Genomic DNA, 15771 nt, shown 5'->3' on the forward strand with positions numbered 1-15771 from the left:
ATGCATCAAGGCGGTTTGTTAACAAGGGGCCTACCGGGAAATATGAAAATCGAAATTTAGTTACATGCCTCTTCATCGCTCGAATATGCAAAAGTGATAGAGGTTAGATAATGAAATTCCGATGTTCTTGTTTCGCGGTAGATCTGAGGTACGGAAGGTAAAGGCAAGGAACAGTAACTCCTTAGGTAGAATTTAGCAGAATTGTTGCAAAAGTGTCCAGCTGTCAGCTATAAATAATAGTTCCAAATCTCTCCAGAGTAGCGCTAGAGTAGCTAAGAACTATGGAAGGTAGAGGCAATGAACAGAAACTCCTTAGGCAGAATTGTTGGAAAAGTGTCCAGCTGTCGGCTATAAATAATAGTTCCAAATCTCTCCAGAGTAGCGCTAGAGTAGCTAAGAACTATGGAAGGTAAAGGCAAGGAATAGAATCTCCTTAGGCAGAATTGTTGCAAAAGTGTCCAGCTGTCAGCTATAAATAATAGTTCCAAATCTCTCCAGATCTACTAATATTCCTTTTACCAAAAATTTTAATTCTATTTACCGATTTCACACCAGGGGCCCTCCCCCTGCCAAATGTGACCATGTGTGACAAGGAGGGGTGGAGGGGGTCAAAAAACAGAAAATCGTGTGATGTAATTAATGGATGACCTCTTGCCTCTACCTTCCATAATCTGAGGGCATCTGAGGATTGTGGTAATGGCGCCCCCTAAGCAGTTTCGCATAATATTCCCTATTCATTGGCGCGAAGCATTATGTCAAGTTTCCATTTTTAGATTTAAGCCACTAGATGGCAGACCCAACCATGCGAAATAGAGCCAGTGTTTAGTGTAGGGGGCAGCACTTGTTTAGAAGCGTAAATTGTTTTCACGGTCACGAGATGGCAGACCCTCCAACGCGCACGGTCACTGTGGGGAGCAGGCATGAACTGTAGGAGGCAGCACAGGAGACGTCAGATTTTTGGCGCGAGGCGTAAATGTGGTGTTTATTGTTCCGATGTAGCCCACAAGATGCCGAACCTATTATGCACAAGAAAACACGTGACGTGTAAATGTACATGTTTATGGTTCCGATTCAGGCCACAAGATGGCAGACCCTCCAACACACATGGTCTTTATAGGGCGGCGTAAAAGTTATAGACCGCGAGCCAGGCGCAAGTTTTGTCGGTAATGCCATCCCGGGCGATAATTCGTAATTCGAGAACGTCAGCTGCCGCTCCGTCGGTGGGTTGAGGTACCAGCCATCCAAACACGTAAAATAAAATTGAAATTTTGTGAGATGTTTTTGATGTTATTGACGTAAATAAATACCACCACCATAAAGTCGCTACTTTTTTATGAGGCTTAAAAAGACGGATTATTTTATAGAGTTATTTATTAGATACAATAGGTTTAGTCTCTAAAGACTAACCCCCTTATTCATAAAACTTTACAGGCCTGATTTAGTTAAATTATGTTTTATCCCTTTCTTATAAATCAGGCGCGGATACAAGGGGGGGGCCATAGGGGCAATGGCCCCCCCCTAAAACCCTGGCTCTCACATTACTAAATTGAGTAAATTTTTTTTTACCTTATTTTCTGTGCAAAAATATATGATTTTCTCAATATGGCCCCCCCCCCTAAGCCAAATCTTGTATCCGCGCCTGTTATAAATACATTAGTCAAAACGACAGATAAAGACAAACGGTTCATAGCTAATTCAGACCAGTAATGACTAACGCCATAAGAAAGATTCTATGTTTCGAACTGCACCCTTTTCCTGGCCGCACTATTCTACAAGGTTCCCCCAATAAATTTAAATAGGTCCCGAAAGTGCAATCAAATTTGCACCATAAATCGTAATCCTATAATTGAAATACTATTGGCGCATATGTGGTCGATAAATCTTACTATGCCTGAAAAAGGGATGGTATACCGGGAAACACGAAATTTGCAAATTGCGGGTATCTTTTTCTTTTACTCCAATGAAGGCGTAATTAGAGTGACAGAGAAAGATACCCGCAATTTGCGAACTTCGGGGTTATAGCCCTGCTTTTCTATCGTTCGAATATCCAAGAGATACAAAGGCAGTTAGCAAAATTTACCCCCCCCCCTCTAAAGTGTGTTGCTGTACGTTTTCACGGCTTTTTCGAACTCTCTCCTACTATCGAAACTCTTAAATTAGGATAATTTAAAGAAAAAAATGCAACCCCAATTTCTCAATGTTTTTCCAGGCCTACCGCGAACCACGTTCGACGTGTTGCCTTTGTCGCACTAGTAAATTCGTACCTAAGTGTGACAGGGAGGCAACACGTCGAACATGGTTCGCGATCGGCCTTGTTGCGGACAAAAGAAAAACGGCAAAAATCTTTATTCTAACTAGTTTAATTACGATTTTTTTAATATAACTATATCTAAAATGTACAATTATCTAAAATATAATTATCTAAGTAACTTATTGTTTTACATTTACAGGCGCTTTACATTGTATATGCAGCTGAGTGAGACGCCGCTATTTATAAGAAAGAGACGAGAGAGTTCACAATACATTCCATAATTCATTTTTAGGGACATCGATACGAAAAAAGTGCCAAAAATATGTATAAACGACCTCATTGCCTATATATTAGTGTGTACATATATTTTTGGCACTTTGTCCGTATTGATATTTTCAGAATTCCTGTGCGTGACACCGTTGTACGTTCACGACGTATAACGGTGTCACGCACACGAATTCGATCCAATCGTGCAGTCTAACGCCACAACGCGATTGGTCGACGAGTTCGCATCACGCGCGCGATTGGTCGCAACTAGTTGCGTAAGACTACAAGATTGGCTCGAATTCGTGGGTGACACCACTGAACTGGCACCATTCTTACTGCCCGTAAGATCCGTCCTTAATATATATGTCAATGGTTCTAGCCCAATAAGGTCTTCCCAACCATACATTTTTTATCCTTGACCTTAGACGAAGTCCATTTGGGAGATCTGTACAGACCGGGATTAGAAAAGTCTGAAGAAAGTTCCTCATATTACGATGTTATATAAGTAAGAACCAGAAGAAAAAAAAACATTATCTGACTTTATAATTTAAAAAAATATCTCGCTTAACCCTTTATTGGGCGACGATCTAAAAACACTATAACACCAAACACCAAAGAGTAAAAATTTGACATACAAATTACTACTTCATAAATTTCATATTTGTTTATTTATTTATTTATTAATCCTGATAATTTATGTTTTGTGTTTGTGTAAGTGAATTGGTCTGAAACTGTAAACTTGAATTGTGTTCAATAAATAAAATAAAATAAAATAAAATAATAAAATAATAGAACAAAGGGAACAAATAAAGCCATGTGGAGAAATGGTTGCATTTTTTTTATATTCCATACAAACGTGGGCCACCCTACGATCCATTGTTTATTTTATTTATTGAAACATTATTGCACAATACATGACAGTACAAATGGCAGACTTAATGTCATATGGCATTCTCTACCAGCCGACCGTGGGCTAAACCGAAAGATTGATTTGTTGCAGCGTCATACAGTTTTTTACAAATTAAAGATTTTAAAACAAAGCTATATGTATAAATAAATAAATACATATCCATCTAAATATTATAGGGACATTCTTACACAAAATGACTAAGTCCCACGGTAAGCCAAGAAGGCTTGTGTTGTGGGTGCTCAGACAACGATATATATACTTATACTTAAATACATAGAAAATATCCATAACTAAGGAACAAATATCTGTGCTCATCACACAAATAAATGCCCTTACCTTAATTCAAGCCCAGGACCATCAGCTTCATAGGCATGGTCACTACCCACTAGGCCAGACATAAGTATATAATAATTTAATAATTCAGCCTATATACGTCCCACTGCTGGGCACAGGCCTCTTCTCATGCGCGAGAGGGCTCGGGCTATAATCCCCACGCTAGACATACGTATAAATACATAAATAATATATATAGAAAAAATAAATATACATACATACATAAATAAATACCTATTAATTTTGGCCTCAAGTTGGTCTGATAACAATTACCCTTTTTCCTTCCCTTAAGCCCTCATACTATCTTCATACCAAATTTCATCTAAATCAGTCCAGCAGTTTTACCCCCTGATGCCCTCTGACATCATGAGATCTCAGTGTATACTTAGTACTGAGTCTTATATAGTTGGCATATTGTAGGTATACAAATACCTGGGTTCTGATAGGTTAAGCGTGAAGAAGTAACACTTTTGCATTTAAAATATTAGTAGGGATGGTGAAATATCATGAGGACAATAATTGAACTTCAAACATATGCTAGAGCAACATATACTTGGAGTTGACTTTGCTCTGAGCCGCCTAATGGAGAGAGGCAGATTATGCCACAGACTGTATTACTATGTAATAATAAATAAATTGTATTATGTACATAGATAGTAGGATCCTATAGATGTGCTATGCGTGCGCCTGTGAGGGACAGACATGTAATGCGACAAAATTAAAAATCCGTTTTAATATTCTTGACAACATACCAAAAACAACCTACCTAATTTTGTCGGGTTATTTGCCCACCATAACCCCCACCCCACCGTTCATGCCTAATCCAGTTATATTACACCCACGGCCAAAATTATGGAAACAAGCTTAGGTTTTAATAGAAAAGTGTGATTTTTTAAGCGATTTTTCTCACTCATTACCGCATTAGAAACAAAATGGTAAATATAATAGAACATTTTAAAAGTAAATGACTCAGTTCAACATTTTTCAAAGCAATTAAAAGGATATAATTATGTTACTTTTTCCTAATTTTTTTTTTTTTTTGACAATATGTTAGGATGTTATATGTTTGTGATTTAGCGAGTATTTTTAATGTAAATTTTAGGTTACAATTATAAAACAAAGACTGAAACATGATATATTAAAGAAAACAACCTTGTTTCCATTCTTTTGGCCTTGGGTGTAGATTTATGATTATTATTGATTATGTACGTTTTTATTTATTATAAATTGTATGAATATCAAATTTTAAAGCAATGTTGAGCGAACAGTAAATTATGGGCAAATGGGTCAAAATTTGGCACATACTTCTTAATATAATAATGGGAACACATGTTTTTTGCACCTCCTGTAACTTATCTGCTTTGCCTAACGGTTAACTGGTAGGGAATGCCTTATGGCATTAAGTTCAATGTGCAATAAAGAATTAATAAATTTATTGTTGTAAACAATGTAATTAATTCATTATCTCTGGTTCCCAATGGATTAATTCTTAAGATGTCTTATACTAATTTCGCTGGGCTTATTTGAATGCAGTTTTATGTGTTTACAGTATGAGAACTAAGTTGAATTCGCTTTGCAAATATTTATGCCATTTGCTGTTAAAATGTTCACTGCCAGCAACCCGCAGTGGATTCTCTGTTCATAGGCACTTTTCACTACAAACCGACCAAAAATACATCTTCGGCTGCACGGGTACCCCATAGCTCGCGCTGGCAATGAATAAGTAAATTATATCTCCTCATTTCCCATTCTCCATGGCCAAGACACACTTTGGGTCGCTGCGCCAGAGGAGTAAGTAAGCCACATCCCATCAAATCGAGCCAATTCATCTCAAGATTCTCTTAAATTATGTACCTTGTATACTTATAACTTTACAAAGAATAATACCCTTAATGCGATACATCGCTTGAATTATGGTAATGCCTCCGATCCTAATCGTCAACTTCCTACTATTATATAATGCAAGAGTATACAACATAACAATCATACACATACATTTCGACTCCATGCATGCTTTGTCAAAGTCTCTACCGTTCATCACTAAAATTAACAGTTAAATATTACTTATAAAGCCTATTCACAAGCTTCTCAAATATAGTTAAGCCATGCTAATTTGACAGTGATTTGCCCAGACAGTGAAAGTGTTATTTTAAATGTCAATCTTCTATCAAATTATGACGTTTAAATAACACTTGCGCAGTCTGTGTATCAAAACCGCTGCCAACTTAGCTTGGTCTAACTCTATTAATAATATTACAATGGCAGTCTTACAATAAGTTCCTACACATAAAAATACAATTTCTAGTTGCCATTCAAGTTTTCTAAAAGTACTGCATAGGACATAGGTACAAATACATTACTATTCGCTACTTTTTATCATCTTTATACAGAATTCATACGTTATAACCAACAATAAAGATTATGCAGTTCCAAACATGGATGACAAAGTTAGAGCGTAGACGGGTGGCACTGTTGTGGCCGCCTGTCAGAACAATGTTGCCAGCGCGACTGCCTTTATCACTATATTCGAGATTTTCTAGGCTAAAACTTACGACTGAATATTTTTATGACTAAACATAGTGTGGATGTAGGGTGGGACCATTGGAGGCACTGAAGACGTAGGTTCTGGAACTGGCTCCTTCTCTTTGTTATTTTTCGTCTTTCTGAACTGGAATCCGTTTTTGCGAAGAATTTTACGAAGCGTTTCTCGAGACCCTTTGAAATTGATTTCTTCCTTTAGGATTTGTAACAGTTTGTTAATAGTAGGCACCTCCTTTTTAAATGCATAGAACTCATGGATTTTGCGTCTTATGACTTGTAAGTCATATTCGTCGACTTCTATCTTGCCTTTAGTACGAACGCGTTTTTTGGGCGTTTTCTTTAGCGTCTCTGGGTCTAGAAGACCTTGTTCTACTAGGCGCGCTTCTTTGACTATGTTAAGTACAGTACGTTCTGATACACCTGAAAACAAATTTATATATTAGTTACAGAAAGTTATTCATTTAGGTATCGGAGTCTTTATCGCGCGGTAAGATTATATTGAGCTGTGGAGATGGAGTCGATTTTAACATTAAAATTAACGTAATACCCATTCAGTAATTTAAACATATTTTGCCCTGCAATGATTTTGTGTAATGTCAACTATTATTTAAAAAGCTTGTCTTATAGAATTTGTGGTAAATTGAAATTTTTATAATTTCATAATTACCTCGTATGAAATGAAGCTACATATCATCAGTTTTATCGCAACATCATATATTAATATAGTACATTTAACTAGGTGATTAAGTAAACAGCAAGAAAAATTTAATAGAATTCTAATATAATAATAATCATGGTATATTTATAATTTAAGTATGTAATTATGTCCTTGGAAGCAACTGCTTAGGATGTTTATAAAAGCATTTCAAGGATATTGAATGAGTATGACTTTAATTTTAATGTTATTATCGACTCCATGGCTCACTATAATCTAACCGGCGATGAAAACTCCCATGCCTAGTTATTTTATAGGAAATTGATGAGATGAAATACTAGTTAACGCGTCACCTGAATGATTATTGGCACTTAATCGACACATACAATTGAAGACTAGGAATATTATGAACAAAGTTCATAAATACAGTGCGCTTTAAGAAAATCTTAGTGTTTGTCAGTTATTTGTTAAATATTTTAGAATAATATTGTAGGGATTGGGAAATACTCGTATGGCAACACTGACCTGTAGCGGCGGAGACCCGCACATACACTTTACTTAAAGGAATTATCGGCACTTGCATACGTTTTTCTTCGTCCATAAACTCTTTCACTTTTAATATTATCTCACGCACTTCACTGGTTATGTTTTTCGGCATTTTGGCGGATATATATGATTAAAATCGACACAAAAACACACAACGGACATCTATGTCCTACGGCCGCCTTGACAGTTTGTTGACAAGATGGCGTCCGTAGTTCCACATTTCGCCACCCGCACAGCGCTAACTTGGTTTTGCTGTCAAGCGGCAAAGTCAAATTGTATTTTCAAATTATGTTTAGAAATGAAAATATTGTTCAACGCGGGCTTTTTAAATCGGTCCCTATTGAGAACGATGTTATTAATTTATGTGTACGGGAGGGAGGTGTTTATGGGCAATTTCGGAGGTGGTGGTATGATTTATTTTTGTTGTCGTATAATGCTAATCGGTCAAAACGTTACTACATGAGTTCGTATGCGATGATGATGGCAAGGGCCGCTCAATTTCACAATGAACGCAGGTGTATCCACCCTTTTAGTAAATTCAGGTAATTTAAATAAATAAGGTACATAAAAAATACAAATGTGGCAAAATTTCGTTCGTTTCTTTAATAATTATTTTTCTTTAGGAACTTTTGGGACTGCCTGACTCTTCATCTCCTCCTTATACGCATGATAATATTCCACTTCAACAGTAGTGTGATACATGACACTCATATATTCTTCCACTATTTGTTGGTCATTATCGACGTTGTATTCATCGTGGATCTTTACGTCAACGCAAAAACTGGTTACGTGGTCCAAAGAACTAGACAAGTGGTTATGAATTCCCATGATATATTATTAAACTATCTTTCGACGAAGGTTTTTATCCATGCTCTGGCTGCGATTCCACTTCAAAGTCTCATGTTGCTTAGACTGGGAAAGGATATAATTAACGCATCCTCCAGAGCCAACTTATTTACCTGTACGCTTAAGTTACTGAGTGTGATTTATGTCCCAAGACTGTTTCAAGCATCTAAATACTGGGCCAAAGACCGTGGTACGTTTGCGAAGACGGTTGCCTTCAAGTTTATAAGAATAACCGTTGTTGGACTTGTGGTGACTTATGAAATAATAACTTTAACTAACGCATACAATGTGATTCTCGGAATTGTAACAGGATCAATCAAGATAAATACTTTTAACGGACATCTGATATTAATTAAGTATCATTCCGAACCAGGACAGCTTAAAAATGATTCCATATTTTACTTCATGAGGTTATCCAGACTGTGCAAGATTTTTTTTCTCTTCGGATTTGGACTGTTACCTAATGCAGAGCCCGCCGATCGCATTTCAGCTATAGTAAGTTACTGGGTAGCCTGGATATTTCACCTCTGGGCTGGAATTGTTTTATATAACTGCGTGGCAAGAGAAAATTCTCTGAACGACCGTTTATACGTGGCCCGAACACAGACTTTTAATGTCTTACATATAAGGGGGCTTCCTGACACTATCCATGATAAAGTCGTCAAGTATTATGATTATAAGATGTCAAGTTTGAACATTTTAGAGAAGAAAAACTGCCTGTTTAAAGCGTTACCGAGTGGATTGACGTCAGAGATCAAAATGAGCTGTTATGAGAAGTATGTTGTAAAGATTCCCTGTTTTTCCGAATGGCCACCAGAAGTTATTGCTAAAATTGTGGATCTGCTACAACCTGAAATATACTTGGGTAATGATCTAGTGAGCAGCGTAAGTATATGCTTATACTGATACGTAAGTTAGAAGTACTAGTGCTCGACGCTGCACTAGTCACCGACATGGGCACTTTATTTCATGGAAATATAGGTTAAATTTGAACAACGAAGATTTTTCTGTATTCGAACTTGATCCGTGTCACTTTGACATAAAGTGCCCATGTCGAGTACTAGTGCAGCGTCGAGCACTAGTACTTCTACCTTACTATGTATTTTTATATTATTTCGTTATTTACACACAACGCGATAACATCCTACAACTGCCTAATTATATTGCCAGTCTTAGGACAGAAACCAATTATATCCCAGTTCTTATTCTTATTGTCGGCCTATCTCCATCCTTCCTTACCTATCCAAATTCCTAGAAAGGCTAGTACCTAATTTCCTTTGTGAGAATTAACGATGGCCTGAATCCGTTCCAGTCTAGTTTCTGTGCCGGTCACTGGTCACTGTACTGCTATAGGTAAAAAACTTAAGTAAGTCACCTGTTGTATGTAGTTGTGACGTGTTCGAATAGACAATACATGTTTAAAAGACACACACAAACAAAACAAATGTCTATTCGAACACGTCACAACTACATACAACAGGTGACTTACTTAAGTTTTTTACCTATACGACTCTTGTTAAATTAAGTTGATTGGGTATGAATGATAAGAAGCTTATCATTCTTATTCTATTCGATTTTAGCAAAGCCTTTAATACGGTTTATTTCGACATTATACTCGCTTCCGTAAGCTCTAAACATATCTGCTACAGCGATTGACTGGTTTCGAAGTTATTTAGTTGGTCGTAAAGGACTGGCTGGTGTTTCACAAGGCGGTGTGATGTCTCCTCTGTTACCTTGTTGTAAAGATTCCCTGATCCCTGATTGAATAAATTCCATCACCCTTATTATCGCCTTCAAATTCGTTAACATGGTGCGCTTAGTGATGTTGATACAGTGATAGATGGCACGAATATTTACGAAAATTATCTTATACCTTTAAACGGGCAATTCTTGTATATATATATATATATATATTTCCGGGATCTCGAAAACTGCTCTAACGATTTTGCTGAAATTTGGTATATGGGGGTTTTTGGGGGTAAACAATCGATCTAGATTAGTCTTATGTTTGGGAAAACGCGTGTTTTCGAGTTTTCATGCGTTTTTCTTTCGACGCAGAATATGGTCGCTAATTTCGTGTTGCCGGCCACTGTCCGTCTTAAGCGGGTTAAGACGCGGATTGCTAAACGAGTGTTACGGGTTCGAATCTCGCCCGGTGACAAATTTTTTTTTTTTATATGTTCAAGTTTATTAATTTTTTAATTTTTATTGTTTTAGACAAGTTTAATTTAGTAAAAAAATTTAGTTAAGATTATCACCTATACACCACCATATTACAATAAATAGTTATAACCGAGCAAAGCTCGGTCGCCCAGGTACTATTTATTTATTTATTATCTTTATGTGAGTATAGGGCACGAATATTGACTTGACATAAAGATATCAAGTCAATATTCGTTTCTATTGTACATATTAAATTGTAAATCACTTTTGCGGCTTCGCAACTGTCAATATAAGAAGTCACTTTGCTGTTACAGACTCAGAACTCACACGAGGGACTGGTTATAGTAGAAGTAGGACTGCTGGCGGTGTACTCTAGACAGACAGAAACCGGTCACCTCATGGACGGTGACTACTTTGGAGAAACGGCGCTGGTCAGCGATCGGGAGACGCAATCGAAGACTGTCGTTGCTATTACAGCTAGCACGGTTGGTGTACTGCTATTTTTTACTTTTTCAATCTAAAATTATCTTTATATCTACTATTTAACTCCCAAAAAACAATGCACATGATACCCTATTTTTAACAGTGGTTAATTTCAGAGACTGAAATTTTCGTGGCACTTTTGAATTGTCATAGTGACTTCTCATTTATCGACATTAATTAAAGGATATCGATATATTACATAAGTAGGTACATACTTTTTCTACTTACAAATTGGTGGGTGTAGAGAAGTAATTTAAAACGATAAAATGAAAAAAAAATGGATTATCTATATATTTTATATAGAAAGTAATGGAAAACTTGTTAGCACTAAAACAGTATTTTAAATATTATATAGAAAAAAAAAACACTGAACTGAACTGATTAAACGTGAAATTGTAAATTATTAACTTTTATTTCACATTTTCAACTACTCAAAAGTTATCTGGAAAAGATCGCTTTTTAGCAATAAGATCACTTTGTATTATTCTATATTGTACCTATCCATTTATGTATATCTGTAGGGCTAAGATGGTCAGCCCTTTATCATTTGTCACCATGCCTGTCACGTTCTAACAAGTATGTAAGAGCGAAAGTGACGGGCATAGTGACAAGCGATAAAAATGGAACCATGCTGCCACTTCTGTAGCGCTAAGATGGTCGGATCTTTATCATTTGTCACCATGCCTGTCACGTTCTAACAATTATGTAAGCGCGAAAGTGACGGGCATAGTGACAAGTGATAAAAATGGAACCATGATGCCACCGCAGAAGTCGATAAATGAGAAGTCACTGACACATGACAATTTGAAATTGCCACGAAAATTCCGGCCTCTGGTGGTTATATTGCATTTTTTCTAGTATCCGCCGAAGATAATGTGACTTTAAAGCTAACTTTACGTAATAGGTACGCATAACTGCGAGAGATCGGAACCGGTTTAACCGGTAATCATTTTCATACATATAAACCGGTTTTGTAGTTTATACACTTAATGCTGTGTATTTTTTTCATTTTGAATTATTTATCTCATAGACTAAGATTAACAAAATAAATCTTAAACATAAAAGAAAAATTGGAATCACGGGTAATCAAAGAATATTCACCATGTACGATTGTAGACTTGAATTTACTATTTGTCTATTACAAGCGTTCAGAAAGAAATCCCTTCGTAGTTCAGTCACCCGTTTAGACTTTGCCATTTTGTTTCAGGTTTTATTATTGGATAAAATGCTTTTCCGTAAAATGATGGCAGAATATCCAGACCTCTTCTGTTCTTTACGCATGGAGTCCATATTAGCCAGCGTATCAGATAGCCGTAATGTCGAAGAAACCGATATTTCACCTGAATCGTAATCGGTACTTTGTTTTGTGTTTAATTACAATTTGTGTTTCTAAATTCGAGATGTTCCTTTAATATTCTAAGATTAAAGTTATGTAATTCATTAATTTTACAGGATAAAAATACGAAATTAAATTATAACCGGTATTTTATGTGAAAGATCTAAAGGCACAAAAGCTAGGAATTAGGTCCTCTTATAATCCATGGCCAACGTAATCGGTAGGAAACCGGTTTTTCTCCTGCATTTTACTAACCGGTCACAAAAAGGTCCCTACTTTCCAGTAGTCAGTAGATCATTGAAAAATATTTAATAACCGCTTTTACAGTACATCTGGTGCTACTTTACCGCACTAGTGCGAAAATTAACATATTACGTTACTGTGTCGAACATTTAAAGGGCCATATGTACTGTGAAACGTTGTACGATACATGTGCGAACAGGTAATTCGCAACTCGTGTCCATTTAAAACACTCCCTTCGGTCGTGTTTTAATTTATCGCCACTCGTTTCGAATTTCCTATTTTTCGCACTTGTATCGTAATGTACTATTTTCGTATTATATGCTTATTTCACCAAATTTGGCTTCACGTAACTTTATTTCACGAAAAATACAAATAAAATCGGACAGACAGACGGACATGACGAATCTATAAGGGTTCCGTTTTTGCCATTTGGCTACGGAACCCTAAAAAGTAGCTAGGTACATAGTTTCTTCTTTTTACTCTTTAACTACTTAAATTCGTTAAGATTCGTAATAAAATTTAAGATAATTCCGATTGGGTATGGATTGGACTAAAAACCTTATTTTTGTATACTTTTAGTTTCATTATTCTCACTTCTCACCCCTTGATTCTCACCAGCTCAATATCTGGTCAGCAAATAAAATCAAAATTCAGTTCCGTAAAACCACCCAACTATATATAGTCCAATACTGCAACTATGGTCCACAAGTTCAAAAGGAAATTAAGTATCTATACCAATGTTCCTTGTGGTTTACTCCTAGTTTTACCTTCCATTTATAAACATACTTTGCCTTAGAACTACAAAAATATAGTAAAATACACATCTGAACGAGAAAAATCGAGTTTATTTGTGGACCATAGTTGGGAGCTTTGGACTATAGTTGGGTGGTTTTACGGTATGGATTATGGTGGGCAACAAATAACCCGACCAAATTACGTAGGTTCTTTTTTCGTTCCATAGTGCGTGCTATCAACCATCGCATGACCATCTCGCTGGTCCAGTGCTGGGCCATCGTGTATAGGGTTTTTAAATCTTATTCTTATAAATATAATCATTTAAAAAATGGACAAAATGTAACGAAAAGGCACAGTGGTAATTAATAATATCTAGGTGCATCAAATTGTGAAATTATATTTCCTATAATGTTAAAATCCAGAGAGGAAAATGGGGCGCGGACTTTATTCATTAGAGGGCCTACCGCGAACCACGTTCGACGTGTCACCTCCCTATTACACTTACGCACGAATTTACAAGTGCGACAGAGAGGCAACACGTTGAACGTGGTTCGCGGTAGGCCCTCGGATGATAAGTGGCAAGTAGCTTATTCAGGACTTTACTTGGACAATGTGAAACAGACCCTAAACTGAAATCCCATGCCTTTACCGTGATAAATACTGATTACAGTTATGGCTTGCGCATTCAGTTAAAAAAAAACTACAGGCCTAGTTAAATTAGCCAGGGGCGAAGTCAGTGAAAACTGAAAACTATACTTTTCACGTCTAACGATGTTCCCTATTCGCTACGTGCACGACTGTCACGCCTCCCAGCATCCGCAAATCTAGCGGAAAACGTTAAATCACTACATGTTATAATTATAAAACATCCCCCAATCTCGTAAACAGCTGCGGGAAAAAAATATTCGATAGCGAAACGTGACTTACGCGTTTGCGTTAAGGCTCATTTTGTATGGGATTTAGAAATAGCGCGCCAAGCGGGACGTTTTGGAAACTCAAAATGCCATACAAAATGAGACTTAACGCAAAACGTATGTCACGTTTCGCTACCGAATAAATTTACACTAGGGGTTTAGAAACAGCGCGCTAAGCGTTACCAAAACGTCCCGCTTGGCGCGCTGTTTCTAAATCCCATACATTAAACGAATATGGGTCTCCAAAAACCATTGTTTGATAAAGTTAATATTTCCGGAAATAATCGCTCCGAAACAAAAAATAAAAAATCGGACAAGTGCGAGTTGGACTCACACAGGAAGAGTTCCGTACCATTATCTATAAAAACGGTCACCCATTCAAGTACTGACCCCCGACGTTGCTTAACTTCGGTGATTGGATGAGAACCTCGAGATTGGAAAGAAATATTTATTTTATTCTGTTTTTAGTATTTGTTGTTATAGCGGCAACAGAAATACATAATCTGTAGAAATTTCAACTGGCTAACTATCACAGTTCATGAGATACAGCCTGGTGACAGACGGACGGACGGACGGACAGCGGAGTCTCAGTAATAGGGTCGGGACCCTTTGGGTACGGAACCCTATACGGAAAAATTGTGTCCCCCCCATGAAACCTTTGAACCATGGGTCCAAAAAATATGAAAAAAATTGTGAAAAAGAAGTTTAATAAATAATTTCAATGAAAGCTATATATAGCGAACATGATCGGCCCAGTCGTTTTTGAGTTTTTGCAAAAAATCTTCTCTTCTTAGTAAAATGAATGAATGAATGAATGAAATTTAATCCAGAAAATTATTTCCATATACATTATACATTTACACATAATTACATTACATAAAGAATTAAATTAAAATAAAAGGTAATAAAAGGTAAGGGGGCGTCCATTAATCGCGTCATATTGTATAGGGGGGGGAGGGGGTCAGCAAAAAATCACCAATGATCACCACAGGGGACGGGGGGGTATGGACACGTATCACGTGTATTTTTTTTTTTCATCTGTGCTATACTGTATTATAGTCAATAAATAAAATAATAGTTTTCCGCCCTTATTATCCTTCACGTGTACTTAGGTTCATTTGTTAGAAAACTGTTCTTTAGTTATCGAAAAAAATACACGTCATATTGGATGGGGGGGGGGGGGGGGGTGTCCTGAAAATATCACCAAAGATCACCATGGGGGAGGGAGGGGTCTAAAACAAGCCAAAAACGTATGACGCGATTAATGGACGCCCCCTAAGGTAAAGGTAAGGTACCTTATGCTTGTAATGTACATGATACTTACTAATAGCCCCTCTTGGCCAATTTGTACCAAATATAAATGAAATCCGTTAATCCACATTCGTCTCAGGGCAAACATATATAAATCCAAGTATCCCGACGTACATATGTACAGTCAAGGTATTAAATATCGATACGGACAAAGTGCCAGATATATGTATACACGATCTTATTGTCTATATATTAAGGTAGTGTGTACATATTTTTGTCACTTTGTCCGTATCGATA

At 36.8% G+C, this 15771-nt stretch overlaps 2 protein-coding genes across 4 annotated transcripts in view; one reads left to right on the forward strand and one right to left on the reverse strand.

Moving 5' to 3' along the window:
- Window positions 1-12394, forward strand: part of LOC133526550 (gamma-soluble NSF attachment protein-like) — a 32602-nt gene extending 20208 nt beyond the window's left edge. The window contains exons 1-4 of one of the 3 annotated variants that reach the window (XM_061863228.1): window positions 7791-8045; window positions 8127-9234; window positions 10827-10997; window positions 12203-12394. In XM_061863228.1, the coding sequence (XP_061719212.1) occupies window positions 7792-8045; window positions 8127-9234; window positions 10827-10997; window positions 12203-12346 (1677 nt within the window). In that variant the 5' untranslated portion in view covers window position 7791 and the 3' untranslated portion in view covers window positions 12347-12394. Of the gene's footprint in view, window positions 1-7790; window positions 8046-8126; window positions 9235-10826; window positions 11268-12202 lie in introns of those variants that run through there. The other 2 variants (XM_061863234.1, XM_061863242.1) reach the window with 2 other exon arrangements.
- On the reverse strand, window positions 2343-7731 carry LOC133526679 (uncharacterized). The gene is made up of 2 exons (XM_061863388.1): window positions 7483-7731; window positions 2343-6722 (listed from the first exon to the last, which is right to left on the reverse strand). The coding sequence occupies exons 1-2, from the start codon at window positions 7613-7615 to the stop codon at window positions 6310-6312; spliced, it is 546 nt and encodes a 181-aa protein (XP_061719372.1). The 5' UTR covers window positions 7616-7731; the 3' UTR covers window positions 2343-6309.
- Window positions 12395-15771: the final 3377 nt, after the last annotated feature.

The sequence above is a fragment of the Cydia pomonella genome, chromosome 1 (genome assembly GCF_033807575.1).
Source record: "Cydia pomonella isolate Wapato2018A chromosome 1, ilCydPomo1, whole genome shotgun sequence".
In the NCBI taxonomy this organism is placed as follows: domain Eukaryota; kingdom Metazoa; phylum Arthropoda; class Insecta; order Lepidoptera; family Tortricidae; genus Cydia; species Cydia pomonella.